Source organism: Marmota marmota, unplaced genomic scaffold (assembly GCF_001458135.2).
Source record: "Marmota marmota marmota unplaced genomic scaffold, marMar, whole genome shotgun sequence".
NCBI classification, from domain to species: Eukaryota; Metazoa; Chordata; class Mammalia; order Rodentia; family Sciuridae; genus Marmota; species Marmota marmota.
This window is the reverse complement of record NW_026000016.1, coordinates 41,066,971-41,094,866: the sequence shown is the minus strand read 5'-3', so window position 1 is coordinate 41,094,866 and position 27,896 is coordinate 41,066,971. Positions and strand designations below refer to the sequence as shown.

Sequence of the window (27,896 nt, the reverse complement as noted above, 5' to 3'; positions counted from 1 at the left end):
ATCTTAGTACCCTTTATTCTCAATTGTCAAATTTTGATAAAACATGTGCCATTTTCTTTGGTAAGAGAAAGCAGGTCTGCCAGAACACAGTTTATATGCCTTATTGGCTCCATTAAACTTTTTAAAAACTTTAGCATTTGTTACTTTTTTCCATTGCATTTAATCTGAAGTGCTCCTTGTCACCTGTGGTAACCTTCCCTCCACTTCTATGTCCCATTGCGCTCTTCCTGTGCCCCGAGCTCTCAGAATGACCCTGAAACCCCTAGTACGAAGGGAGATGATTGCTAATCTTAGGAGAATTTAATTTTAACAGTTTAGTTCAAAATACTTGGAAACTTCTTTGTGTCAGTTTAGATGCAAAACAAATCATGGAAGATTGCATACTGTGTGGTACTGAAAAGTAATGTTGATTTTTTTTTCCCCCCTCCAAGTCTCTTGAACAACATAGACTGAAATTTAAAACGTGGAAGTTTAGATTGGGTGAACAGACCTTCTTCATCTTCAGCTGGAGTCTGATTCTTTAGACATTGCAGCTCATTAATTCTGCTCCTGTTGCTCTAACTTCGCACGAGCAGGTTGAGTTTATCCTACACTGTAGCGTTCTGAGCATGGCTGGAATATTCAAACTTTTAATGTGTAGTATTTTATAGAACAAAATTAATGGAAAGCATTTGGCTAAATCTAAAGAACTGCAGTCAAATTCTTCAATGTGGTTTACCCAACTGGAGTAGATACATACCTTAAATCATAAAGTGAATAAATCATTTTAAAAACCCCCCCAAAAAATAAGATATGGTTAAGAAAATTAAGTTTCAGAGAAAGGAGAAGAGGATCCTAAGGCAGTTAAGAATGATTATCTTGATGATCTTTCCCTACTGTACTGTGTTGTTAGATTGTAAGTTCAAAATGTCCCAAACAATTGGGACACTTGCCAATGTGTTTCTGGGTAATGAATAGATTCTGGCTTCCTAGTTCCATCAAGAGGCCCAAAATAACATATCCTCCCGTTCCCATCACTTCCTAACTGCTTGGCCAGTCTGGAGCAAAACGTGGTGGTCATGAAGCCAAACCTGGAGCCATCCCCACCAACGCCCCAGAAGGAAGGCTGAGCCTCCCCCTAGTGCAGGCTCCCTCACTGGAGAGTCTGGTTCTGGTTGGAGATGTGTGGGCCAAGGAGAGACATCAGTGGGCCCTTGGGGGACAGTGTGAGGACCATCTTAGATAGCTCAGAGGAAGAACCATGACCCCCATTCTACTCTCTTATCCCTCTTCCAGCCTGTTGTTTCCCTGGCCAGATGCATCATCTTACCTGTAGAGAGGGGGTTTCTCCTCCACCACCAGGTAGCCCTCACAGGATGCCCCCAGGTCCACCGTATGTGCTCTCTTGCTCCTCCCGGTGGTTTTCTAGGGAAAGATGAAGTTAAAAAAAAAAACATTGAAGTGACTTCTTATTTCATTCAATCATTCATTTGTTCAATTTTTTATGCTTCCATATACCTATTATTTTTTGGGGGGGGATACCAGGGATTGAACTCAGGGGCACTCAACCATGGAACACATCCCCAACCCTATTTTGTATTTTATTTAGAGACATGTCTCACGGAGTTGCTTAGCGCCTCACCATTGCTGAGGCTGGTTTGAACTCTCGACCTTCCTGCCTCAGCCTCCCCAGCCGCTGGGATTACAGGCATGTGCCACTGCACCCAGCTATGTCCACTATTTTTGAGGTCCTTCTCTATCTTTGGATCTGTGATCCATCCTAGGAATAGAACAATAAACCAGGCAGGGCACCTTCCCTTATAGAAGGTTCACTTTTATAAGGGAGACAGACAAGTTATTTTCTGAGTTAATACAAAGTGAAAAGTGTCTGAATGCAGGGGGTAGAGGGGGTACAGGAGCACAGAGGAGGGACATATATTTACACTTGACAGATCCTAAGAAAGGACAGACTCAGTGAGTGTCAGGACAAGGTTAATCTGTACAGAAGTTAGTGGACAAGACAGAGCATGGTGTTCCCCCAGAGCCAAGCAGGGGAGGGTGATGAGAGGAGCCAGGGGACATGTGGTGCGGGGCCTCTGCGCCTATCAAGGAAGTTGGCGTTAACTTTCAGGCAGCCTTAGCTATTGAGAGGTGGATGAGGGAAGAGGAGTGTTTAATTTGCACTTTAGAAAGAACAGTTCTGGTCATGGGTAGAGAAGGGGTCCAGATCAAGGGCAGAAGCAGGAAGACCACTTAGGAAGCTCTTGCAGAAACTCTGGCATGAAATGATGATGCTCAAAACCAAAGAGATAGCAGTGTGAAGGGAGGCTCTTGGAGGGAGCCCACAGATACACAGAGCTTGGGAGCTGGAAGTGGGCTCAGCTCCCAGGAAAGAAACTGTGACTCAGAGTCCTTCAGCCTGTCCCACAGCCGGGCACAGGAAGGCATCTCATCCTGTTTCAGTGATCAGTGACCTGCTTCCTCTTCCGGGTCTCCAGAAGGATGCCCCCTGACCCCCCCCCCACCCCGGCTCTTTCCCTGCCCTGTCCTCTACCTCCTCCATCAGGATGGTTAGGTGGGTGTATACAGTTGACAGTCCATGTCAAGTTGATGCAAATAAAAGAGGAGCAGGAGAACTAGGTGTCCATTTAATGGGCAAGGAAGCTGAAGGAGTTCTGGAGATGCCCGATCCTGCCTTCCGCTTGAACTTGAGCCCGTGGTAGAACAGCAAGCTGGGTCAATGTTTAAGACACACATCAGAGCCTCAGGCAGTCTCAGTTGCAGACCCTTCTCGTGCTTCTCTCAGGAGGAGAGAAAGGATGGTTAGTGTCTTAAGGATCTTCAACGGCTCCTAGGACAGTGGTTTTTTTAATCCTTACCCCTTAAGCTCTGCTGTGACTTCTTGTGCTTGTGAATGTAAACTCTGAGCTCTGGTAAATGTCGCTTATTCTACTCATCACACAAAGCCTGTTTCTGGGTCACTGTCTCATTACCTTTAAAGGTACAATATTAAAGGACCACCACACCTTAGCTGCACAAAATATCCACAGAAATCGCTCATTGAAAACACATTATCAAGCCAGGCACAGTGGCGCACCGCTGTAATACCAGGGGCTCAGGAGGATGAGGCAGGAGGAAAGGCCAGCCTCAGCAACTTAGTAAGACCCTGACTCTAAATAAAATATAAAAAGAGGATGGGATGTGGCTCAGTGGTTAAGCACCCCTGGTACCAAAAAATAAATAAATAAAATAAACAACACATTCTTTACTGGGGAATGATGTTAGCCAAACTATATTGTTATATCATGCATCTGTATGACTATGTAACAACAAATCCCACCATTACGTACAACTACAATGTACCAGTAAAATATGGAAAAAAGTTTTAAAACAAACATATTTTCACAAACTTCCTTAATAAGACTCCTACAGCTCAAGAAATAAAGCTGAGAATCAATAAATGAGATCGCATCAAATTAAAAACTTCTGCACAGCAAAGGAAACAATTAAGGGTGTGAAAAGAGAGCCTCCAGAATAGGAGGTCTTTGCCAACTACTCTTCTGACAAGGAATTAATATCAAATGGCCAAAAAAATATGAAAAAAAATGTTCAATATCCTTAGTAATCAAGGTAGTTTTGCCAATTAAAAAGACTTCATCTCACTCCGGTTAGAGTGGCAATCAACAGGAATATAGATAAGAGTAATTGCCTGCGAGGATGTGGGGGGAAAGGGACATTTATACATTGTTGGTGAGCCTGCGAATTGAAGAAACCGCTTTGGAAGGCACTGTTGCACTCCTTGGTATTTATCCAAAAGAATGAAAATCAGAGTACTGTAGTGATATACACCAGTGTTTATAGCAGTGCAATTCATAATAACAAAGTTATGGAACCAGCCGAGGTGCCTGTCAGCAGACGAATGGATAAAGAAAATACAGTATATCCACACAATGGAATTTTACTCAACCATAAAGAAAAATGAGATTATGTCATTTGCTGGTAAATGGATAGAACTGGAGAACACCAGGCTAAGTAAAATGAGCCAGATTTAGAAAGTCAAGGGTCAAATGTTTTCCCTCATATGTGAAAGCTAGCGAGAGAGAAAAAGCAGTAAAAAGGAATTAAAAAGGGGGGGGGGTCTCAAAAAAATAGAAGGCAGATCACTTGAAAGGAGGAGAATCCAAGGGAGGCAGAGGGGAGGACATAAGGAAGTACTGGAGAATGAAATATACCAAATTATGCTATGTCTGGGTACAAATAAATCACAATGAAGCCTGCACATGTGATTATAGTGCACTAATTAAAATAATAATAATAGAAGGGAGATCAGTAGAGCAGAGCAAGTGGATTGGGAGAAGAGGAAGGGAAGAAACTAGGGAATGAGACTGATCAAATTATGTGTCTAGGCTGGGCTTGGTGGTGCACACCTGTAATCCCAGCGGCTTGGGAGGCTGAGGTAGGAGAATTGAGAGTTCAAAGCCAGCCTCAGCAAATTAATGAGGCCCTAAGTAGCTTTGCAAGACCCTGTCTCTATAAAATATAAAAAAGGGCTGGGGATATGGATCAGGGGTTAAGCGCCCCTATGTGTAATCCTGGGCACAAAAAAATATATATATATATATGTGCCTATACGAATATGGCATAATGAATCCCACTATTTTGTATAATTACAATGGAACAGTAAATTGTTTTAAAAACTAAAACAGAAGGTGCACAGAAAAGCAAAACACATCCTTTGGACAACCAGGTTTTCACCTATCTAACCTGCAATCCCTGGTGCTGCCAGTGTCACCCTGCCTCCTCACTGGGGTCAGAGGTCATCACTGTGATCTTGTCTCTGTGCCTTACTCTAAACACAGTCCCAGACACCCTGAGCACACGATGCAGGGAGGCCGTGAGGTTGGTGTGTTTCTTATAGTCCGGTGCCTGGCATCTTCTGGATGCCGGACCCGTGGACCTGGTTTGTTTCCATAATTGATCTCTGCAGTTGTGCATTGAAGTTGTGGAAGTTGTGCATTGATCCTTCCACAACAGTGATTCTCAGTTGGGGGTAGCTCTGCCTTCCCAGGACAGTTGCAGTATCTGCAGACATTTTTGCCTGGTGGCAGAGGTGGGCTCTCCTGGCATCCATCAAGCAGAGCCCAGGGATGCTGCTCAACATTCTACAGTGCCCAGGACACTTCCCTTCACCAAGAATTGTTGGATTCCAAATGCCTGCTCTAGGACCCCCTGCTCTATGACCAAGGGGACCCTCAAATCCTTCAAGGGTCTGTAGGATCACTGCAGCAAACCACAACTTCAAGAAAAACTTACTTGCTCTTTTTTTTTTTTTTCCCCACAGCTGAGCACTGCCTGGGAGGCCCACTTAGAGCCACTCAAGGCACCAAGACCCCAAGGGCTGGGGAGCAGGGAGCGGGGCCTGGTGCTGAGGATGGCCAGGCAGCAGCCGCCGCCCTGGGTCCACACAGCCTTCCTCCTCTTCTTCCTCAGTCTGGGTGGAGCCATCGAGATTCCTATGGACCGTGAGTTCTGCTCCAGCCTCTTGTTATTTGTTTCCTCCTGGTTTGGGGAAGAGGAGAGAGAGGGAAGGGAAGGTCAGGGAGAGTTAAGTCCTTTCGAAGGTTGGGGAGAGGTAGCAGCGTACTATGGGATTCAAAGCAGACTTTCTCTTCAAAGAATCGACTGGGGCTCTTGCTCGGTGGTCTAGGCTGGTCTCAGGGCTGTGGCTGGGTGGATGCTTGGGCAGCCCCAAGCCTGCTGAGTGGAACCCAAGCGGGTAGAGTTTGGAATTCCCACAGCCACATGGAATTCTTCCCTCTGCTCACCTCCGTGGCCCTCTGTGGTAGTGACTTGCCTTAAAAGCCATTTCCAAGGTCAAGTGTAGTGGGTGGCTCTTTCTTACCTTTCTAACCACCTTACATCCACAGCAGAACCCTCAGGCCCTCTTGGCTGGAGTGGTCGGGAGGACAGATGCCCTGGGGACCAGTTGGGAGGGGAATTATCTTTGTAAAAGGCCTGGCTAAAGAAGACATTCAAATAAAGCCACATGATAATGCTACCTTGGGAGGGCCAGGCAGGGATTCCTTCTGTTTCCAACCTTGCCGAAGTAATGTTGCAAAGTAAAATCGGTATGGTTCTGCTTCTCACGGTGGGGGTGCTCTCTGCCCATCAAAACCATAAAGTAAGGGGCTTTAAATGCTGACCCCACAGCTATGTCTCCACCTACCTATTACTGTGCTCGTAGATGGCCTATGATTGACAGCCATGCTCGCCACAGTTCTGTCACTTTTGCTGGGATGCCGTAGCAACACAGTGCTAAGGTGTGGGCAGACTACTTCAGACCCCTGTTCCCTGCCTCAGGGAATACATGGGACCTACATGATGTCAACACTGACTTTCTCTCCAGTGGACAGACACCTGGGGAATGGTTAGGAGAGTAACATAGCCCCTCACTGTCCCCAAGTAGACCCTCATCCAACTCCACACCACCATTAACAGCTGCCCCAGAGGAGTGGCACCTCTGGAAGACAAAGACCAGTGGGAACTGTTAAGTTGGATCTAGAAGCAAGATGGGCAAGGCCCCCACTGCCCTGTGTGTGCATGTGTGTGCATACACATAGGGAGGGAGGAGAGGAGATAGAAAGGACCAGTTCCCATGGCGACCGCCTGCAGCTGGCTCCAGGAGCATTTCTCATTAACGGTCCCAGGCAGACATCTAATAAGGAGCGTGATAAGGCCACATCCCTGGAGAGGAGAGGGGTGCAGAGGAAACTGGGTCATCAAGAAGGTGGTGAAGGCTCATTTCTCTCCTGCCACTTGTCCTCACTCACACGCCTGCCACTCCAGGCTTCAGGGGCCAGAGGAGGAGGGGTTCCCTCAAGGTGAACCCACAAATAGATGGCTTTGGTGTCTGTGCTCAGGATCTAGATTTCTAAGTTCTACTGCAGACAGAGACATGGCGAGCCAGTCAATCTCTCTAAAGTCCTGCCTGTGGCGGAGAGTGGAGAATGCCCCGACCTCTCTGCCACCCCCCACCCCAGCGTCCCTGAGGAGGCCAGGAGGAAGCGCCCCTGCCATGGTACGTTCATGGAAACTCAGGTCCTTCCTTGCCCGGGGTCAAAGGGCAAATTGGTGGTGGAACCAGGAAAGGGCCTCTGTTCTCTTGACCTCCAGTTTGGCACTTGATATGCCCCACCCCTACCTCATAATCCTGCCTTGTCTTGGTCCTTCTTGAAATTCTCTGGAATCAGCTATCCTTTGCCGGGCAGAGAGCTAAGTGCTGCACACATCTTACCACATGTGATTCCCACAGCTCATCCAGGAAGCAGGTATAACCTTAGCTTACAGGTTAGAACACAGGCAAGGGGCAGAGCCAGGCTACCGTGGCAGCACCTCTTCATGGAGAGGTGAGTCCTCGGGTGGCTCAGGCTGCTGGGAGCGCGCCCCCTGCAGGTGCCTACGTGGCCACCGCAGCATCTCCAATGAGTCTACAGCAGCTGAACACAGTCAGCAGCCAGGCAAGCCCTTCCAAGAGGACCTGTGTATCCAAGAAGAGGGCTCAGTGGGTTTCTCCCTGGGTTTCTCACTCTCCCCATTGCTGAGTGGGAGGTACTGAGGAGCCAGGGGTGACCTACTCAGGTGAGTGCTACTCATGTGCACCTTGGGGATGTTCTCTGTGCCCTGAGACCAGGGGCACCACTTCTGCTCTGGGAGTTCGGGTGCTCTAGGCTTCCTGGATGAGAGCCCTGGACTGCCGCACAATCCCTCATTCAGGCGCCCAGCCTCCGGCGCCCACTGCCTTGCCAATGAAGTCACACGCACCTCCCTCCTATTGCCACCTCCCTACCCCCAGCTCCAAGGAGAACAGTGTGACCTTTGAAAAAAGTGAAGGGTCGCCTCATCAGCCAGGGTGGGTTTGCCAAAAAAGTGAGTCTGCTGAAAGTCCTCCTCCCCACAGCAAGGGGACTCCACATGTCCTCCTCGGAACCCACAGAGGGAGGTGGAGTGGGAAAGACACTCCTCCCCACAGTGCTCAAGGACAGCCTCAGCAGCACGCTCTGTCCCCTGAGAGGTGGGTGCCAGAGGCCTAGCTAGCAGAGCCAGGGAAGGGAAAGAGGCATATGAAGAGAGAAGCCCAGCCCCGGCCGGCATCTGCCTCCCCCACAGGGCAGGGCCGGAAGGGGTCTTTCTCCCCACTGAAGCCAAAAGAGCGAATTCATTCTCCACTTGACATCATCAGGCAGCAAGTTCCACAGAAGGAGAGAAGGGCAGGTGGGGTGATCCTGGATAAATGCTTGGTCGTCCTTGTCCCTAAACAGGCTGTCCCCACTGTCTCCTCCCAGTGGCAGCTTGTCTTCTGGGTTGACTCTGTCCCTGTTAATAAATTCCTTGGGAACACAGTGGTGACTGCAAATGTCACTGTCCTTTTCAGCAAGTAGATTCTCAAGAGGCCCCTGGCCAGATAGGCAGCAGCCAGCCAGCTCTCGCTGCCCTGGGAGTCTCCACTTGCCAAGGTTCCCCCACTTACCCTTGTCCAAAATGTCTAGGAGAACAGAGTGCCAAGGCCCCCACCTGGCTATACTTCTCCAGCCAAGGAGGGGCTTGTACAGAGAGCTCTGGCCAGGACCGGGAGAGCTGTGCCCATTCTCCTCTGCAGCAGAACCTTCCCTGGATAGGAGAGTCCCTGAGCAATATCTAGAGCTATTTCCACTGAACCAGCTTCAGTTCTATAAAGAGAGGCTTGGCGCTCTGTGGGCAGGAAGGACTTTCATTAGGCTTTCCACTGGGGTGAGGCCCGAGCCCACAGTGGCCTGTGAGGACCCAAGAGACCCCAACTGTGTCTTGAAAGGAAGAAACCAGAGCCCAGGCTGGTGGCCAAAAGGGTGGGCTCCAGCGTCAGCCCTGTACTGAGAATGGACCCTCCTCTTCCTCATCCCTTCCCATGCCAACCCCACTAGCCTTCATTCTTTCCAGAACGACCTTTCTCATGCCCAGGGCAAGAAAGTTATGTACAGGTCAAGAGGCTGCAGTGGGGGGCTCCCTAGAGCATGGGTTCAGGACCTGGAACCCTAACCCTCCTCTTTCTTGACCCCTCTACTCTTCCCTGTCATCTCTGCTTCTGTGACTCTTCCGGCATCTCTCTGTCCTAGCTTAACTCTGGCTCCCCCTGCATAGTGTCCTCTCTGAGCCCCTGGGGTTCCCATCCATGTCTCACTCTCTACCAAGGTGGGAAGGCATGAAGGTCACATGTGCACTGATGCCCACAGCTTCCTGCTCCCCCAGGAGGCACTTGCTCTGAAAGTCAGCACGCAGCACCCGTACAGTATGTGACATGTCCCACCATGAGATGAGAAAGCCATGCTGCTTTCTGATGTCATCGTAAGGAAGGACATTTTGAAAAGTGACAGTAGCACATGTTCACTTTTCTGCAGACACAGTTTAACTAAGAGTGTCTCCCCACAAAGAACACACCATCTAAAGCCTTGTTATCCAAAGCATGATCCCGCACACCACCAGTCTCAGTGTCACCTAGGCAATGGGTCAGAAATGCAGAATCTACACTGCAGGTTTGGCTCAGTGGTAGAGCTCTCACCTAGCATGCACGAGGCCCTGGGTTGCATCCCCAGAATGCCAAAAAAAAAAGAAAAAAGAAAAAGAAGGAGGAGGAGGAGGAGGAAAAAGAGAAAGAGATGAAGGATTCAGGTCCTACCCCAGACCAACCCAATCAGACCTGCATTTTAACCAGCTCCCAGCAGATTCATATATGTATTAAAGTTTAAGGAGCTGGACCTCAAATACATGTATACACACCTGTGTGGGAGACACCTGTGCAGGAGCATGAGCACTTGTGCCACTGACCCTTTACCCTCTTTATGAAAAACACAGAAAGAAGCACAGGCTCTGCCCCTTGCCTGGAACCTCTCATTCAGTAGCAGGGTTTCACCGGGCCATGTATACCTGCCAGGAATAGGGCAACAATAATCCACCTGTCCCTATGTTTTCCAAAGGATGGGAAAGGAGGAGACAGTGAGCAGAGAGAATGTGCTTTTGTGTGTGGAAGAGGAGAAGGTCCAGGGGGAGCAGCGGGGCCTTGGGCCTTGCTGGGCCCTTGGGGCTTCCATACCCGGGACTTTGCCCTGTGGCGGTCATTCAGATCCATCCCTCTCCTGGCACCTCTGTCCTGCCTTCAGCCTCCCCTTGGCACTATCAATCAAGGAATCCACTTCTCTCAATGCCAGAAAGCATCTTCAGAGCCTCTTTCAAGCAGCGTTGTCACTCCTGGATATTGGGACTTCTCTGGCGACTTCTCCTTTGGTCAGGAGCAGGTCTTTCTGCTCCACTCCGTGGTTCTGGTCCCCCAGGGAAGGCACCGCCCTCTCTACAAAGCTTCCCTGGGTCTGTTCCCCACTCTGCTTGGCTCCTCCAGCTAAGCTCTGTAGCTGGGAGGAGAGAACCTCGTAGCACAATGCTGTCCCCAAGTCCACATCACCTGTCTCCCTGAATGCTGGGCAGTTTGTCATGTGTGATAACAATGTTCTTCTTTTCTCCCCCTCACAATGCTAACCCACCGGAACTAACAGCAAGCATTCAGAATGAGCGTAAGTCCCTGTGTGTCCCTCGGCCCTTGTGCCTCTGGGAGGTCGGAGGGGCGGGAGAAGACCAGGTCAGGAGACACCTGGGGTCACAGGCCTCTCCACTGGTCCTGCCAGGACTTCTGAAACCAGAGTCCTGTAGGGAGGTGCCTTACCACACAGCAGGGAAGAGCTTACCTGGAGCGTCCTTTGCCAGGTAAGGCAGAGGAACAGGTAGTCAGAAGAGGGTCCCAAGATGGAAGTTGAGCTGCTCCTGCAGACTGCAATGGCTGTTATGGGACCCAGGGTAGAAAACTGACCTAGAGTGAAGGATCTGGCTCACGGTCACCCAGACAAGTCCCCTGGAAGCTCTCTAGGACTAAATTCCTCTCACCATGGTTTGGCCATTGATTGAGCTTCAGGGCTCAGCTGCAGTGACTCCTGAATTCTAACAAAGTAGCTGCTTTTGTTCCTGTATTCATTCAACACATTTATCAAGACGCGTTGTTCTTTGCACTAACCAAAACCGGGTTTTCAACTTTTGATGGGAAACAATGGAATCTTTTTGAAAGGATTCCTATGTTTAGCCTTTGACACCACCTCCTTTCCTGTAGAATCGGGGTCTCTAGAATAGAGTCCTTCCCACATCTGCTTGCCTGTTTGCCCCGTGGCTCGTGAAGCCATTCCCCAAGCCAGGACCCTGCAGCTCTGACTACCCACTGTGTGCCCTGTTGCAGTGACCCAGCCCCCAACCATCACCAAGCAGTCAGTGAAAGACCACATCGTGGACCCCCGTGATAACATCCTGATTGAGTGTGAAGCAAAGGGGAACCCTGCCCCCAGGTGAGTGGATGGAAAGGGGACTATAAAGACTGTGCTTACACCACATCTGGCCTCTGGGCCTGGTAATACTTAAGGCAAATGAGGCAGCTGAAAAAATTACATTCATCCATTGAAAAACTATCCACTGGGTACCTACTAGGTGGAAAGTACAATTTAGGTAACTTGGAAATTTGATAAGGAAAGGGAATAAAAAATTTGAGTGGTTTGTCTCTATTCACACTGAAAAGCCAGGACTAGATATTAAGTTTTCTGGCTTTCATCCTGACAACCCACTGCCTGTGTTACTGTTACCTACTCCGTGTTCAGCTTATGGGAAGTTCCTCTTCCTGGCTAACTGGAGACTTTCCTGCTGAGCTTGTCTCTAGTGTGCTCATCGGGACCAAATGAGATGTCAGCAGATACAAGTCAAAAGCCTGCTCTGTCCAGCCTCTGTTGGGTGTCGTGACTTAGGTTGGCTTGTTCACCCTCCTGGCTTTCTCTTGGACAGGACTGATATCTCCCGAAGAAGAGAGAGAATAGAGGGGCAGAGGGTTTTAAGTACATTTTTCACGGTTACCTGCTTGAAAGGGGCAGAACCCAGTTTTAAAGCCATTCCTCCAACACCCAAGGCCAGATTTGTTTCTGCCAAACAATAAGGGTTAGAGATGGAGCAGCTGTGAAGTTGTCCATGCCCGTCATCAAACTAGCATCCTCAGACTGGACCTGGCAAGAGGCTCCTGCAGGACTCAGACCCAGCATGACAGTGCCCACCTGGGGTTTCTGTCAGCAGGACAGGCAGACAACCTTGTTGCAGTCCTTAGGTTTACAGGAGACAGTCTAATCCAGAGTGTTGAGCCCGGAACCAGCAGGGACTCCCTCTCCCGGAGGGGCAGCCGGGGTTCTAGTGACCGTGCCTCTGAGATGTGGTCTTTTCCGCTTTGGTTCCTTTGTGAGGACAGGGAGCAGCCATTGCTGCTCCTGTTCTCCTGTTTCTCCTCCTGCTTTTCCTGGTTCTAACCTGGGCAGCTGAGTCCTAGCTTCAGCAGACATGCGGGTCCTGCCTGGAGAAGCACAGGGACTTTTTTCCTTCCCTTTTTTTTTTTTTTTTTTGCGGGGGGGCGGGTGCTGGAGATGACTCCAGCCTCATACACCACCCGGGCAAGAAGCACTCTGCCACTGAGCCCCCTCCCCAGGCCCGGAGGGGCTTTCTAGTGCTCTTCACCAGTGCTCAGCGTCATTAAGCTGCTCCTCCAGGGCACCATGGTGTGGCCAGTGCTTCCTCTGTGCTCACTGAGCCGGACACGGATGGGCTAAGCCATTTTCCTTTTCTTTAGAATGGATTATGCAATTTCAGGGCAGGAGGGGCAGCACTAGCTTCCTAATGCATTGGGGTTGGGTAAAATGTGAATCTGAGTTTGCATTCCTGGTCGGAGGTTAGGAATGTCCTGGGTGGAAGGAATAGCTAACTCTGGATTTTTAAAAAATCAAAATTGCTACCCACTTCTCAATTATATATTTAAAGAGCGGAATCCCCTAAAGTCTAGTTGAGTATCCACCATGATTCCCAGCCTTGGCCCGGTGACAACACTAACGCCAGGCCCTGCCCTGAAGAGACCTGTGTGGGTCTTGGGATTTTGCACTCTCAGGAGCTCCCCCAGAGGGTGCTGGGACAGGAAGTCTGGCCCTGAATCGGGGATCTGGGTTCACCTGGAGTCCAGCCCAGTCCATCCACCTTGCCTGCTTCACCCCCACTATCCACAGCTTCCACTGGACTCGAAACAGCAGATTCTTCAATATTGCCAAGGACCCTCGGGTGTCCATGAGGAGGAGGTCTGGGACCCTGGTGATCGACTTCCGCAGTGGTGGGCGGCCTGAGGAGTACGAGGGGGAATACCAGTGCTTCGCCCGCAACAAATTTGGCACGGCCTTGTCCAACAGGATCCGTCTGCAAGTGTCCAGTGAGTTCCATGGGGCGGGGCTGACATGCCTGCTCTTGGGTAGAAGGGAAGGGATGCAGAAGGTCATTCAAGGAGGGTTGTCCTGCCCTTGGCCTTGAGGGTGCCCTCCATCAATCTGCCCCCACGCAGAAAGATTCCCTGGAAGGGAAGCTTCCAGACCAGAATCTGCCACAACTTCACCGGCCACTCTGTATAGGAAGAGGGGAAAGGAGAAGACATTTGAAGATGGGCGTCCACTCTGACCAAAGGCCGCTCCTCCTCTTAAGGGCCCCATCCCTCCCTCTGGCCTCCCTCATTCTCCAGTTTCCCCTGCTCACATGCCCGTCCTAGCCCCAGCCGTCAGCCTCACTTCCACCCTCCTTGTCTTTCTCCCCAGAATCTCCCCTGTGGCCCAAGGAAAACCTGGACCCCGTTGTGGTCCAAGAAGGCGCCCCGCTGACGCTGCAGTGCAACCCCCCACCCGGCCTGCCATCCCCAGTCATCTTCTGGATGAGCAGCTGTGAGTCTCGGGAGCCTGCTGTGTTTTGGGGAGTGCGGTGGGGGTGTTGGATGGGAGGGTTTGCCCAAGCTGGAGACCTGGGACTTGGGAGAGGCAGATGCAGAGCTGCCACGTGGCTGAGAACACAGCTCTGTAGAGAAGCTGCTTTCGCTCTGTGACCTCGAGCAAGTCGCTTCACATCTTTGGGCCTCAATCTCCTCTTCTAGAAAAATCGGGATTAGCATCATATTTATCTGATGGGATTATGGTGAGGATAAACACATCTAATGTGCTAGAACCAGGCCAAACACACTGGAAGTTCTTGGTAATACTGGTGATGATGAAGGTGAGGAAGAGCAAGAGAAAAAGGAACAACGAGGAGGAGAACCCATGTTTCTTCTTCTTCTTTATTTTTTATGGTACCAAGGATTGAACCCAGGAGTGCTTAACCACTGAGTCACATCCTCAGCCCTTTTTATTTTTGATCTCATTAAGTTGCTTAGGGCCTCGAACTTGCAATCCTCCTGCCTCAGCCTCCTGAGTCCCTGGGATTACAGGCATGCGCCACTATACCCAGTCCATGTTACATCAATAGGCAGCTGAAGGCAGTTATTGCTAAGTCTTCTCTTTCAATCTGGTCAGTGTGGATTTACTCCAAATCACACCTCCAGGAGAAGGGAAAGTGGGGGAATGAAGGCTTTGATAAAAGGGCGATGGGGAGATAGGGTGTTTGGATCAGTGAACTGGGTAACAGCACTCAGAGATGATTCTGGCTCAGTTTTGGACAGAGGCTCATTTAACCTCTCTGGACCTGTTTTTCCCACATTTTCAGTTAAAACTCCAGGGGTTATTATAGAAATGAATAGAGGACTGATGTCTGTGTATGTCCCTGGCTTCCCCTCCCCCTGTCTTCCTGCCCACCCCTCTGCCTCCTCTGTCCCTACTTCCATCCCTCCCTTCCGCATCCGTCCATCAATCCATCCGTATATCCATCCTGCTTGCCCATCATCAGTATTGGTCCATCTCACGTTCTACCAGCCTGTTGCCAGGAGAGGCTGCCATGTCAAGGCAGCAGCATTGCGAGTTGCTTTGTGGGGTGAGGATGACCTTGTGCTCAGTCACTGTCCCTATCTCCTCATGTCAGTGTGGTGTGGGGGGCAGGCTGCCTGGGGCAGGCGGGTGGATCAGCTTGTCCATTCCCTTTCGGACTCTCCTCCCTCATCCACCACGTCACGATCTTCACCATGATTGTGTCCATACCACCTCCTGAGGAGACCTCACAGCCTGCATTTCTTCCAGGCCACCATCAGCTGTCTGTCACCTGGTTGCAACACTTCTCCTTATCGGCCTCTCTCATCTTCCTAAGACTCTAAAACGGACGGTTTCATTCAAATGCTTCAAGCCACCTCAGAAGTGCAGGCTCCTTTCCCCAGCCACTCAGTCTCCTCCCTGACCTGGTCCCTCTGCCTCGCTATCCCTTCTCCTACCCTCCTCCTTGTACCCTTGAACCTACAGATGAGCTCCTGTATTCTCTTAACCTTTAGCACATTCTCTTCCTGCTACTTGGAAACCGCTAAGCTCCTGTGTCTTTTCTGCATGGTGTAAGACACATAGCATTCAGGGTGCAGCTCTAGACCCGCAGGGGATTGGCCCTTTCTGCAGTCCATCTCCTAACCACCCCGCCCCCATATGTTCCACTCACCACATTACATAGCAATTACTCATTTACCTGCTGTCCCAACTGTTAGACTCAGGGTTCATTGAGGACCTCTCTCTTTTTCACCAGCACCTAGCACAGCAACTACACATAGTAGGCCTATAGCAAATCTCCAAGGAATAATTCAAGGAGCTGACCATCCTACTGTGCAAAAGTTGGTATCACCTTGTGCTTTTTGTGTGTGGTAGTGGGGATTGAACCCACAGGTGCTCTACCACTGAGCCACATCCTCAGCCCTTTTTATTTTTTATTTGGAGATAGGGTCTCACTAAGTTACTGAAGCTAACTTCAAACTTGTGATTCTCCTGCTTCAGTCTTCAGAGTCTCTGTGATTATAGGCCTGCACCACCATGCCTAGTTTGACCTTGTGCTTGAAGACATGATGACTTGAGAATCAATTGTGGGGATAAGAAGGAGCTTGCTATGAATAATCAGCCTTAAGTATATGTTAACAGATCTCACCACCTGGAAACCTAGTCTTTTGCTTTTATGTCAGTGCATCAAAAAGATATAGATGGGCTGGGGATATAGCTCAGTTGGTAGAGTGCTTGCCTTGCATGCACAAGGCCCTGGGTTCAATCCCCAGCACCATAAAAAAATATATATATATATATATAGATAATCAAGTCTGAATGCTGAGCTGAATTCTCTGATGTCATTCATTCAAAAAAGTACACATTTTTGTATTTCAACATCTCTAAAATTGGAAGACCTCTTAAAATCAAGAGACTACATCTGTTGGTACACATCTTAGTTATAATCAGAAGTTGTTTTTTTCTGAGGAGTAAAAAATTTTTTTTAAAAAGGTGTATTATAATTGACTAAATGGCTAAATTTTTATTAAACCAGCATAGCTAAGTTCAACTTTATTTAATTCCACAACCCATGGAGCCCTGGTGTACTGTGTTCTAAGATGGATACTGGGACATAAAGATGAGTGAGTTGTCGTCCCTGCCCTCAAATGCTCCTTGTTAGTGTGAGCATTTGAATCCTGATTTGAGGACATCCAGTGGCTTGTGTTCCCTCCCTCTGGCCTTGGGGTCAGCCAAATCGTTTGTGGCATGAACAGGAGTTTGAGAAGCGTGGCCATAGAGTATGGGCATGGTAGGCAGGCAGGTCTGGGTCTAAATTTCTGTTCTTCCCTCCCTGCCATGCAACCCAAGACTCTCAGTCCTCTGCAGGAATAAGCCCTGCCTCAGAGGTGAGAGGATTGGACGGAGCAGTGTCAAGCTTCCGGCCGTCACCTGGCCTTCTGTAATGCTCAGTCGTCCAAACCGTGTTGCTCATTATTGCTGTTATCATTACTACTAACCTCGCCTCACATCTCTGCTTCCTTACAGCCATGGAGCCCATCACCCAGGACAAACGCGTCTCCCAGGGCCACAACGGGGATCTGTATTTCTCTAACGTGATGCTGCAGGACATGCAGACTGACTACAGCTGCAATGCCCGCTTCCACTTCACCCACACCATCCAGCAGAAGAATCCCTTCACCCTCAAGGTCCTCACCAGTAAGTGTAGGCCCCACCTGGGGCTGGGACTAGGGCCAGATGAGGCAGCTCACTGAGCCCACCAGCCCCGGGTACCTGAGTCTGTGAGGGAGACTCATCCCCAAGGCCAACCTAGAAATCATTCTGCTCCTTGTGCCTGAACGACTGCAGCTACCCTTAGACAATGTCTCTTGATTCTGAAGCCTTGAGTCAAACTTGGCCCCACTCCCAGCTAGTGCTTCTCAAACTTGGCTGGGAAATAGAATCACACACCAAGGAGCATCTGTCCTACCTTGACAGCCCCGGGCCTCTGAGTCCTTAGCTCTCCAGGTTATTCAATGCTCCCAGAGTTTGAGAATGACTGCTTGAGTGATCGTCAGGCATCCCTGTGACGCACTTGGCTTGTTTCTTTTCTTTTTCTTTCTTGTTTTATTATTATTATTATTATTATTATTATTATTATTATTATTATTTTAGTTATTGATGGACCTTTATTTTATTTGCTTATTTATATGTGGTGCCAGGAATCCAACGCAGTGCCTCACACGTATGTACAAGGCAAACATTCTACCACTGAGCTACAACTCCAGCCCCTATTCTTTTATTTCTATTCACTGCTTGATTATCTTTATTTCTAGAAAAAAGACAGAGTATACGATATTAAATTAAGTGGAAACACCACTATAGATGGTTTGATTCTGTAATATGTGTTTACCGAACCACTTGGATTCTCTGTGTTTACAAGTTACAGATTTGTCTTAGCTTTCTTTGTTTTCATTTTTATTCCATGATTCTGCTTGGCTGATACAAAACAAGTCAGCATTTCCTGTCCCATTATGCTGGTGGCCCTCCACACAGGGACGGGAGAAGCTTAGTAGGAATGACAAGGTCAAGTCAGCCTGGAGTTGTTGCTACAAAGTCCCCAGCTTGCTCAGGACACTGGAAGTTGACTCAGTTGGTTTATACCATGGCTGTGTGCCACATGCCTTTCCCAGAAGAGCTCCCCCAAAAAGAGAGTTTTAATTTGTCAGACTCATGCTGTGAATGGTGCTGGCGAGGCTGTGGATGGCGAGGCTCGTGGGGAGGCCAGAACACCAGTACTGAGAGTGCTGGCACGTTCCACAGGTCGGAGGAAAGGGGGTGAACGCCAGCTTCCTGCAGCCCACCAGGAGGAGGCTGACGAGGCCCCGGTGGGTGCCCCTGGGGAAAGGTTTGTGTGGGCTCATCAGTGCAAGCAGGGTCTTAACCCCAGAGAACTCTTCCTTCCTCATGGGTCCTGCTGGTGATGGGACAGGTGTCTGATCACACAGCCACTTCCACCATGACAGAGTGTGGGATCTGTCAGCAAGCTGCTTCATTTTTTAGCTTCTCATAATTGTTTTTTCCTCCTCTTTTTCCCTTTCTTTCCTCAATTTCTTCCTTTTTCCTTTTTACATTGTTCCTCTCTGCTCTTCCTCTCTCTTTCTTCCCACCCCCACCCCATTCTTCCTTTTCTTTGAATTCCATTTCGTCTCCTCTGATCGCCTCCTGCCTCTGCAGGGTCCCCACATTTTGTTCCCAGAAGGCGTTGAAGGCCTGTGCTGTGTCAGCCCACAGAACTGCCCAAGACCCAGCAATGAGCCCCGCGTGGTCCTGGCAGGGTGGCCTGGCTTTGCTCTGCTTGCTCCCCCATCCCCTGCTTTCTCATTTCATACGCAGGCCCGGGGGCACCCTCTGGAGAAGAAAGTTGGTTTATCTGCAGTGTCTTCTTAATGTACCTTGGGTAACTACCTGCCAGGGGCTGATCTGGGAAGCACCGTGTGGTCTGCCCAGGACCTCAGAGTGATCTCAGTAGCCAGAACAGGGCTGGTCATGGAAGGAGCCAGGGGAGGGGCAGAACCATCAAGAGCACATCACTTTCTGAGTTGACCCTGCACCTCCTCCGGGGCCTTTTTCTCCTTGCCCCAGCAGGGCTGGAGATCAGCCTGCTGTTCCTGGGCCAGAGTTAGGAGCCTTCTGCCATCCTGAGCAGAGGCCTGGAGATGAAAGTGACGAGGAACTCCACTCTGTAAAAATTAAGTACTTAGAGGTTTGAGCAACAATTAGAAGTGGAACTTTCCAGAAATACCCTTTTCTCTACCCAAGGATGTAAGGGACGTTTCTTTCTGCTTCATCTCTGGGCCCCCCATTCCATTGAAAACTCTTTCCTCCAAATGATGGGAAGCCCTCGAGGTGACTGGAACAGAACCATGTCAGCTTCCTGGAGTTCTCCTGGGGCAGCTTTGGCTAGAAACAAGTTCCGGGCATCTGAGCCAGCTCAGAATTTGGCACAGTTGCTTAAAATAGCACAGCTGAGCTCTCTCGACTTTTCTGTCTGGGAAGGACACAGGCTTTTTCTTGTACCTTCAGAACCAGGTCTGGGGGTGGGAGGCAAAACAGTCTGCCCACAGTTTGCCCATTTGGAAAGAAATAAATCTCATCACACTCATTTTTTTTTGTATTAGTTGCATTAAAGGAAGGGAAGAAAGATATATAATACAAAATGCTAGTCTATCTAAAACTCCAGGTCTGAGGACATAGCTTAGCGGCCGAGCGCTTGCCTAGCATGTGGGAGGCTCTCCAACACTACAAAAGTAAAATTAAAAAAAAAACTTTTATTCTATTTTTGGATGCAGTCAAAGATAGCCATGGAGTCAAGCTAACAAAGATACACCTGTCCTTCTTTGCCCTCTCTATGACAGGCATCTAAGAGGCACCATGATGAGGGAGAAGGGTCCCCTGGAGGCAGACAACAGAGTGCATTCGAGCTCCCTCTTAACGCCTAAGTGACAGACTTAGGGGAGTCAGAAAGTCTCTCTGAATCTCTCATCTGTGCTGCAGAAGCCACAAACGATAAGGCCATTTGTGAATGTGGGTCACTCTTCTGGAAAAAGAAAGGCTGGCAGTTTTACTCAGTGGCATGGGATCATGAAAGAAGGGGCCCTTTCATCTGTATGTGCCATCATTTCCCCCCTAGAGGAAGGGAGTGCTCCCTCCCAAGACCAACCACAGCTCCTACCTATCCTGGTACCCCCGACCCCACATCCCATTGCAGATCCCTTTTCACCTTTTGCTCCAGATAGACCCAAGCCCATCTCCCAAGAGGGCTAGATCTTTTGTCACCAAGCCCATATTAAGAGATAGTTCAAATAATGAAAATCTTCCTACCAGGTGTTATGCAGATCGGGGATGCAATGCCAGTCCTAGAAAAGAACTCGCAGACCCTCTTATAATGAGTTGTAACGGGATTTGATCTGTCTTCAAATATGCAAATGTTTTGGCACAGCACCTGGCCTCCCCCAGGCGGTTGGACTGGGTCCTGGGCTGCTCAGGGCTGTCTGCTTAGCTTCCAGTCAGCAGCACACCCCCACCCCCTGCTGGGACTGTCTAAACTTGAATCCTGGAAGGGGATGGAGGGTGATGGCAAGTAAAAAGCTCCTTAGGGACATTGGAGTGTTTGTCTGTCCTATTCCAAAATGTCTTTTCACTGAGGATTAAAGGCCTCAGGGTTTAATGACCTCACATTAAATCCAAAGCCACTGATCTTGTTCCTTAAGAAATGTCTTCATTCCCAATGCACTCGACAGAGCTCCAATCTGTAGTGTAGCCCAAGGTGTAGAACTTGGAACTCCCGACCTCACTGTCCTGTCCTGTCCCAAGCCCCCCTTCCAATCCAAGAGCTGGGAGCTCAGCCACACTGGAGCACTCCCCAGTAGAGGAATCCCAGAGACCACGGTGTGTCCACCTGGCCAGATTAGGAGGGTGCTTGTTGCTAGGCATTGCTGGGGTCCCTCTGTCACCCCTCTCTGTTGACGACTATCTTCTTCCCCCATTTACCTCCTCCCTCCTGCTGCAGCTTAGCTTCTGCACCGGCAGGACTTGGCTCTTTTCCCCAGAGCTCACTAACACGCCTTTTTCTTCAGCTGCCCCAAGAGCTGGCCTGATCTGGAGTCCCGGGAAGTGAGGACTCGGACAAGAAGTTGGTCCTGAGACTGCTGCAGAATGCCACTAACCCTTATCTCATCTGTTTGAAATATAGTAGGACCAAGCAAAGTTCAAACCTAATTTCTTTAATTAAAAAAAAAAAAAAACTTTATTTTACTCTTGCCTTCTTTTGCAGGATTTAACCTTTCTGTTCCTTTGTGAGCTGTTTTGTGTTGCTTGTCCAAACACGTTCCCTTCCCAAGCACGCGTGTTTTCCTTTGCACACATCGCAGGCGCTCTCCTCGGTTGTTTTGGAGCTTCCCTTTTCTGTTTCTCTCTCCCCGTGTATGCCTCCATGACTTCTCCGTGGCCTTCTGTTTGCTCACCCTCTTTTGTTTATTGCAGACCACCCCTATAATGACTCGTCCTTAAGAAACCACCCTGACATGTACAGTGGTGAGTCGTGGCGGTAACCTTGGGAGTAACCTTGCCTGTCCTAACACCAGTTTGCCTAACTTGACTGATACCATGTCATTAACTCCTGCTGGGTGGCAGGTGTGACAGCTGGCCAGGCCAGGGTGCCAAGGTGACACGTCAGGATGCTGCCTGCTAGGTCCGTGCAGGAGTGTGAGGCAGCTCACGTGGAAGTGGTGTGATCTCCCCAAATGTTCGAGCCTCCAGCGGCCTCCAGTGGCTGTCCTAGCAGAGGGGCTCACCCCAGGGTAGGGCTTCTGAAGAGCTCCTTGGAGGTTCCAGCAGAAACATAGGCATCAGTGGCGGATGGATGGAGAGGACCTGAGGTGCATGCCCACAGTGAGGAAGAAACAGGAAGTCTGGTTCCTGCAGGCAGTTAAAAAACCGCAGACAGCTTTTAGTGTCTGCATAGGAAGAGTCTGCTTTGCAGTGTAGCCTTAGTTCTAGGGAGTACTGCTTTATAGCTAGACCCCAGGTCTCTTCTAAATCCACCTGGGAAGTGGGAGTAAGTCAGCTCAACATTGCAGGTGAGTATAAATGAAGCTGGCCCATCTGCGGTCCTCTTTTAATCTGTGTTTCTCCTTGCCACTGGTGCAGGCAAATCCCCTGTCCACCAGCCCACACTTACAAGTCATGGAACAATTGCATGAAACGTGTGTCTTACTCATCCCACAACTGGTTGCTGAGTCTGACTACTAGGGGAATTGGCTATTTCTGCACCTGAATTTCACGTCATTGGGGCCCAAGAATGTCTTCTTTACCTTGAGCAACCAGAGGAATCATCATTTGATGGCTCTGGCAAGACAGCTGTGCCCCATCATCCATTACGCCTCAGAAGCTGAGGCTCCACGTCCCCAAGGGGGTCATTGGGGGCTCAAATAGATAGAAAGTGTCCATCCTGAGGTGTGCTAATATAAACAATAATGGGTATCTAGAGTGGGGGATGGGATAAGGGTGGGAGAGCCAGTGGGGGAGGCCGAGGCTCCAACTTGGCACCAGGAAGCTAGAACCGCACTGAGATTCTGCCAGAGAAATTGACTGCCTGAGGAAGCAGGGGACCTTGGTTGGATTCTGAGAATTGTTTGTTTTCAAGCTAACAGGGCCAACCACTATTGTGTCAAAAGCCCCCGAGCACTATTACAGAATATGCCTTTTTCTAAATTCCAATCTATTATAATCGATTTGAGGAAGTATTGTGAATGCCAGAGTACATCAAAGTCAGAAGGGTCACTTAGAGACCATCTGGTCCAAGCTCCTTGCTTTCTATAGACCCTGCAAGGAAACCTGTTATTTTATCAACGGAATAAGGTTGAGTGATGCCAGCCACCTAAACCAATTTGGAACCAGCAGTTGAGATTATTACCAGAAAAATCAATGGAAGTTGTGAGAACCCCCCAGGATGCTGGCACCTACAAAGCTCACATGAAGACTGACCCCGAGCCCTCAATCCAAGGTGGGTCAGGGGTACCCAAGTATGAAGCTGCTGGAAAAGACATCAAGTCCAGATGAGGCACACATTAAACACAGGACAGCTAGGCTGATGATTCAGAAAGAAACAGGAAGTACAAAAGGAAGGAAGAGAAAGTTCCTTCCTGAGTGCAGGGAGCTGGTCAGAGACAACATCTATGGCAACTGCCCAGAACTTCTCTCTATTGGGCTTTGAAGTCGGCCTGTCTCTTGTAGTGATAGGGCGACCCCATACTTCTATTTTGTTCTGATGAGCCAGTGGGTTGGAAGCCTCTGAACATGGACCAGATGCCCCCTGACCTGCCGCAGTGATACGGAGGCCACTTGGGAGGGCAGGTGGCTGAGAGTGTGCACTTAAAGGGAGACCACCTCGAGTTAAACCCAGGCTCCAGGACATGTCACTGAGTGACACTGGGCAAGCCCTTTAATGACTCAGAACTTTAATTTCCTCACCTGTCAAATGACATCCCAGGATGTTTGTGGTTTTTTGTTTGGTTTGGACTGGTACTGGGGAGCGAATCCAGGAATACTTAACCACGGAGCCACATTCCCAGCCCTTTTTTAAATGTATTTTATTTAAAGACAGAGTCTCGCTGAGTTGCTTAGTGCCTCACTAAGTCGCTGAGGCTGGTTTTGAACTTACAATCCTCCTGCCTCAGCCTCCAGAGTGGCTGGGATTACAGGTGTGAGCCACCACACCCGGTCCAGGATGGTTGTGAAGGTTAATCAGGATAATAGATGTGAGATTCCTAGCCAGGTGTTGGACACATCACCAATGCTACATCAATGTCATACGTTGCTGGCTTTAAAGGGAAGGGAGTCATATTAACTGTGTCATGCATAACTCATCTGTCTCTGAGGTTAAGAGGGACACAGAATTTGAAAAGAAGACAGGGAGAGACAGGCAGGCACATGTAGGAAGAAAGTATACACAGAGAGAAATTTTAGGGCAGACCAAAGAAATAAAAATTGTCTAAGACTGAGGGGGGGAAAAAAAGCCCCAAGTGCTGCGTGAGGGAGTTGAGTTAGATTTATGGAAGAAATTTCCTGGCAGTGAGAGGTATCAAATGTTACTAGGCAAACAGTTTTCTCATCTCGTGGAGTTGTCTGGTCAGCCATTCCTAGAGCCAAAGAGTTAGACAGGATGCCAGGAATGCAGCCCCAGGAGTCTCTGGTTCTCAGTTCTCAGAATCAGAGGCAGCAAAGCATGTGGGTATAGGATCCAGCTGCCCCTAAAAGCTGTTTTTGGCCAAAGTCCTCAGATGTATCTGATTTGTTAGGCTCTCTCGTCCTGCTGCCATGCAGTGCTGACACAGGGGAACAATAATGTCAGCACTCTTGACCTTTCTTCCTGTGGGACACAATTGGGAGCCATTTTTCACTGGACCTTTAACATCAATATGGCTGAGGCAGCAGCAGCATCTGATGTCCCCTGGCTGACCGTGTGCCCCCAGAGACCCATGAGCCCTCTCTAAGCCACAGCTTTTGAGAGAGCAGGAGGGGACCAGTTGTCCTTGGGTGGAGGTCAGATGGGCCCATGTGGGAGGCTCTTCCTGAGTCCATGCAGACGTGAGCTATAGCATCTGGAAGATTCTGAGATTGGTCAGGTTTTAGGTGAGACCCCACTCCCAAGATCAGGAAGAGGGCTGGGAGGGCTGGGGATGTGGCTCAACTAATAGCGCGCTCGCCTCGCGTTCGTGCGGCCCAGGTTCCATCCTCAGCACCACATACCAACAAAGATGTTGTGTCTGCCGAGAACTAAAAAATAAATATTAACAAAATTCTCTCTCTCTTGCGCACGCACTCTCTCTCTCTCTCTCTCTTTAAAAAAAAAAAAAAAGATCAGGAAGAGTAACAGGAGCGTTGTGAGGACAGATGTGCTCTCGAAGGATCCGTGCTTCCATGGAGAGACACTCACCTGCCACCACTCGCAATTTCATACAGTAATTTACATTTGTCTTGGTGATCACTGGCACCTGTGTCTACTCTGGGAAAGAAAAATAAGTACCCTGGGCTGGGAACAGTAGTTCCCAAAGCCACCAACTGGATCATCATTCCTAAATTTTCATGTCAGTTCCTCCTGTTGCAACTGACCACATTTCTTTGTAACGTTCCCTTTAGCACCAGCCTTCTTGATCCTAAGGATCCCATGTGTCACCCTGGCTCTTCGGCAAGCTTTCCATGCTCTTCAGAATCCAGCTCAGATGCCGTTGTGGGCCTGAGGTTACCTAACACCCACGAGGAGAGACGGAAGCTTAGCTGAGACATGAGAGGAGTAAAGCCTAGTGGAAGAGTCCCACCAAAGCAGCTCAATAAGATCTTTCCCCCTCACCTCCTTTGCCATCAAATTTTGGTTTTCTTTGGTTTGGGTAAGGAAGATATTCCAAAAATTGCCTGTCAGAAGTAAGGATAAGCGGGGTCTTCAGCTTTAGACAGAGTGGCAATTTAGCATAGGAGCATGAGTTTTGATGCTAAATATCCAGAATATAACAAGCTTGTGACTGCAGGCAAGTCTGTTGACTTCCATTTCTTCTGATAAAAGATGGGGGTAATGCCCCCACGTTTATAGCGAGGTTCCACATGATGCTGGCGCAGATGGAGTCGTCGGCACCGTTGACCCCTAATAAATGCTTACCAAGTGGTGGCCCTGATTTTTACCTCTGATTTTTTAGGGTGTTCTTTCTTTTCCTTTGAACTTTGGCCTACTTCCCAGTAGTGTCTCCGTCCCTGAGATAGTTCTGTGTTGCTAGCCCACATCCTACAGGGCGGTGTCGTGAGAGCCTTTTTATAGTCACAGCTGTAGTGTCATGGCACCCAAAGTGGGACTCTGTGCTGGTCTCCCTCCTCCCCGTCCTCACTGCTTCGCTGGTCATGCGTGTTTGTGGTGCCTTCTGCTCTGGTGTGATTAAGTGTCCACCGAGCCACAGATTGGTTTCTGCATAGGGTCCCCCGCATGGAATGAGTCTAACGACTGAGCTGGGCATCTTCCACATCCTCACAGGGCTCTCGGCTCCCACCTGATCTGAAAGCCTCCTGCCCTGCCATGTCCTCCTCGTGGTGCCCTTGACCTTGTGTTGCCTTGACTTGTGTTGGTGACTTTGTAATGATGGGTGGGAGGAAGCTGCTGTTTTGGGGTCGGCTTCCTTGGTGCTGAGAGCTGGATGCTACCAGAGCTGTAGATGTAGATGGTAACCCATTAACCACATAATGGATTAACCCCTCAATAGCCACGGTTGTGTTTGTGTGTGCTGGTGGGACAGAGGAAGGCACCTACAGAAAGAGAAAGAATGTTCGGGGTACATCGTCTCCTTTTTTTTTATTCCCTTCACCCCCTTTAATTCACTCATTCTGAAACATTTAATGAGCATTTGTTATGTGCTGTGTTTGTGCCAGCAGCCTCAGTACCTCAGGATATGTGTCATCCTTTTTTCCCTTGACAGAAAGATAAATTAAAAGCCAACCCTACAAGATTCACTCCCCAGTGGCTAATGGAGAGAAGCTGAACACTTCTAGGACAGGAAGCCCCCTGGTCCAGCCAGGCAATGGCTACCCCGGAAAGCTCCATTAGGAAGCACCAATTATACAGAGACAGAGGCGCCCGCCATCTATCCTCACTCTGCCAGTGCCAGTTAAGCCCCAGGATGGATGCCTTTGTTCTCAGTCCAGGCATCTCTGGGGGCTCCCAGCTCTGGGCAGCTCTGCCGTCCCCCCACCTCCCACTTCCCAAACAAGCCTAAGATCCATTCAACCCAGGTGCAGGCTCAGCTTATAGCTCCTTTATAATCACACACCTTGGGGCAGAGGGTCCCTCCTCCCGTGTCCCTTTTGCCTTGGGGCTGCCTGATTGGGAAATCCTTGCTCTTTTCTCTCCATCTTACCCATCTCCAGAGAACCGCACAAAGAGCTGTGGGGGAGGGGCAAGGGCGCAGGTCAGATGGGGCCCACTCTGTGGATGCACCCACGCCAGCCTGACCCCTTCCACAGGGAAACCAGCTTCCTGATAATGTCAATCTGTGAGCCACGTGGCCTTTAAAATGTGTGTGAATTTCGTTGATTTCAGACCCCTGGCTGTCCCAGCCTAGTTGTCCATTCAGGCTGCCTCTCCCCCTCCCCCCAGTATCTCACGTGCAATTAACATCCCCCCCCAAAGCCCCCTTCCAAAGTCATTAGTGGGGAGGCAGAATGGTGTTGGCCTCAGAGTGATCTCCTGTCATCTCTGCTCATTAATTCTCTCCATGTCCTTGCTAAGCCATTAATAACCCCTCCCTGCATGTCTGACTGTTTATCTGGGGCTTTGTGGCTTCGTCCCAGCTCCTTGTCTTCAGGGTCCCAGAGAGCAGTGTGTCTGTCCTGTGGCCCCAGTTCATGCCTCCTCTTTCTCCCACCTCCCAGTCTGGGGAGGAAGGACTACTGCTGAGATGGCCTGCCCTGGGGGCTACCCGCAGTGGCCTCTGGGATTTCAACACAAGATGCTCCAGGAGTGGACCTCTCGCTGTTCAGTCAGCCCCCTCCCCAGGGAAGGGGAGGTTTCCTGGGCTGGGGAAGATGGGCTCCTCTTGGCAGATCCTTTCAGAACTTAGAGCTGGTCACACAATGTGCTGGTGGGGCTGAGGAGCCAGAGCTTCCTAACCTCTCAGTGATGCCCTGGTCCTTGGGGTGGTTTGGGCGGGGAGGATCCAGCAGGGGGTGTGGTGACATTTCTCTAGCCCGACAGCTTTGGCCGACCCAGGTCAGCCCTCTGGGCAGAAGGCTCACAGGAGCTTGTTCCATCCTGTTTCAGCCCGAGGAGTTGCAGAGAGAACACCCAGCTTCATGTATCCCCAGGGTACCTCCAGCAGTCAGATGGTGCTCCGCGGCATGGACCTCCTGCTAGAGTGCATCGCTTCTGGGGTGTACGTACAATTGGCACCCCACTTCCAGCCACCTTCTGGAGGATGGGACGGGAGTCTGTCCATGTTCTCTTCTTGCCTCTGTGGGGGACATACCATTAGTGTAGCG

At 49.7% G+C, this 27,896-nt stretch overlaps 1 protein-coding gene across 21 annotated transcripts in view; it reads left to right on the top strand.

The window, feature by feature from the left end:
• The window catches only part of Nfasc (neurofascin), a 175,800-nt gene that overhangs the window by 96,377 nt on the left and 51,527 nt on the right, over nucleotides 1-27,896 (top strand). For 10 of the 21 annotated variants that reach the window (XM_048809570.1, XM_048809572.1, XM_048809568.1 and 7 more), the window contains 8 exons: nucleotides 5,321-5,501; nucleotides 10,560-10,577; nucleotides 11,288-11,393; nucleotides 13,134-13,330; nucleotides 13,707-13,829; nucleotides 16,866-17,036; nucleotides 21,363-21,413; nucleotides 27,679-27,790. In XM_048809570.1, coding sequence (XP_048665527.1) covers nucleotides 5,411-5,501; nucleotides 10,560-10,577; nucleotides 11,288-11,393; nucleotides 13,134-13,330; nucleotides 13,707-13,829; nucleotides 16,866-17,036; nucleotides 21,363-21,413; nucleotides 27,679-27,790 — 869 coding nt within the window. In that variant the 5' untranslated portion in view covers nucleotides 5,321-5,410. Of the gene's footprint in view, nucleotides 1-5,320; nucleotides 5,502-10,559; nucleotides 10,578-11,287; nucleotides 11,394-13,133; nucleotides 13,331-13,706; nucleotides 13,830-16,865; nucleotides 17,037-21,362; nucleotides 21,414-26,349; nucleotides 26,565-27,678; nucleotides 27,791-27,896 lie in introns of those variants that run through there. The other 11 variants (XM_048809569.1, XM_048809583.1, XM_048809582.1 and 8 more) reach the window with 4 other exon arrangements.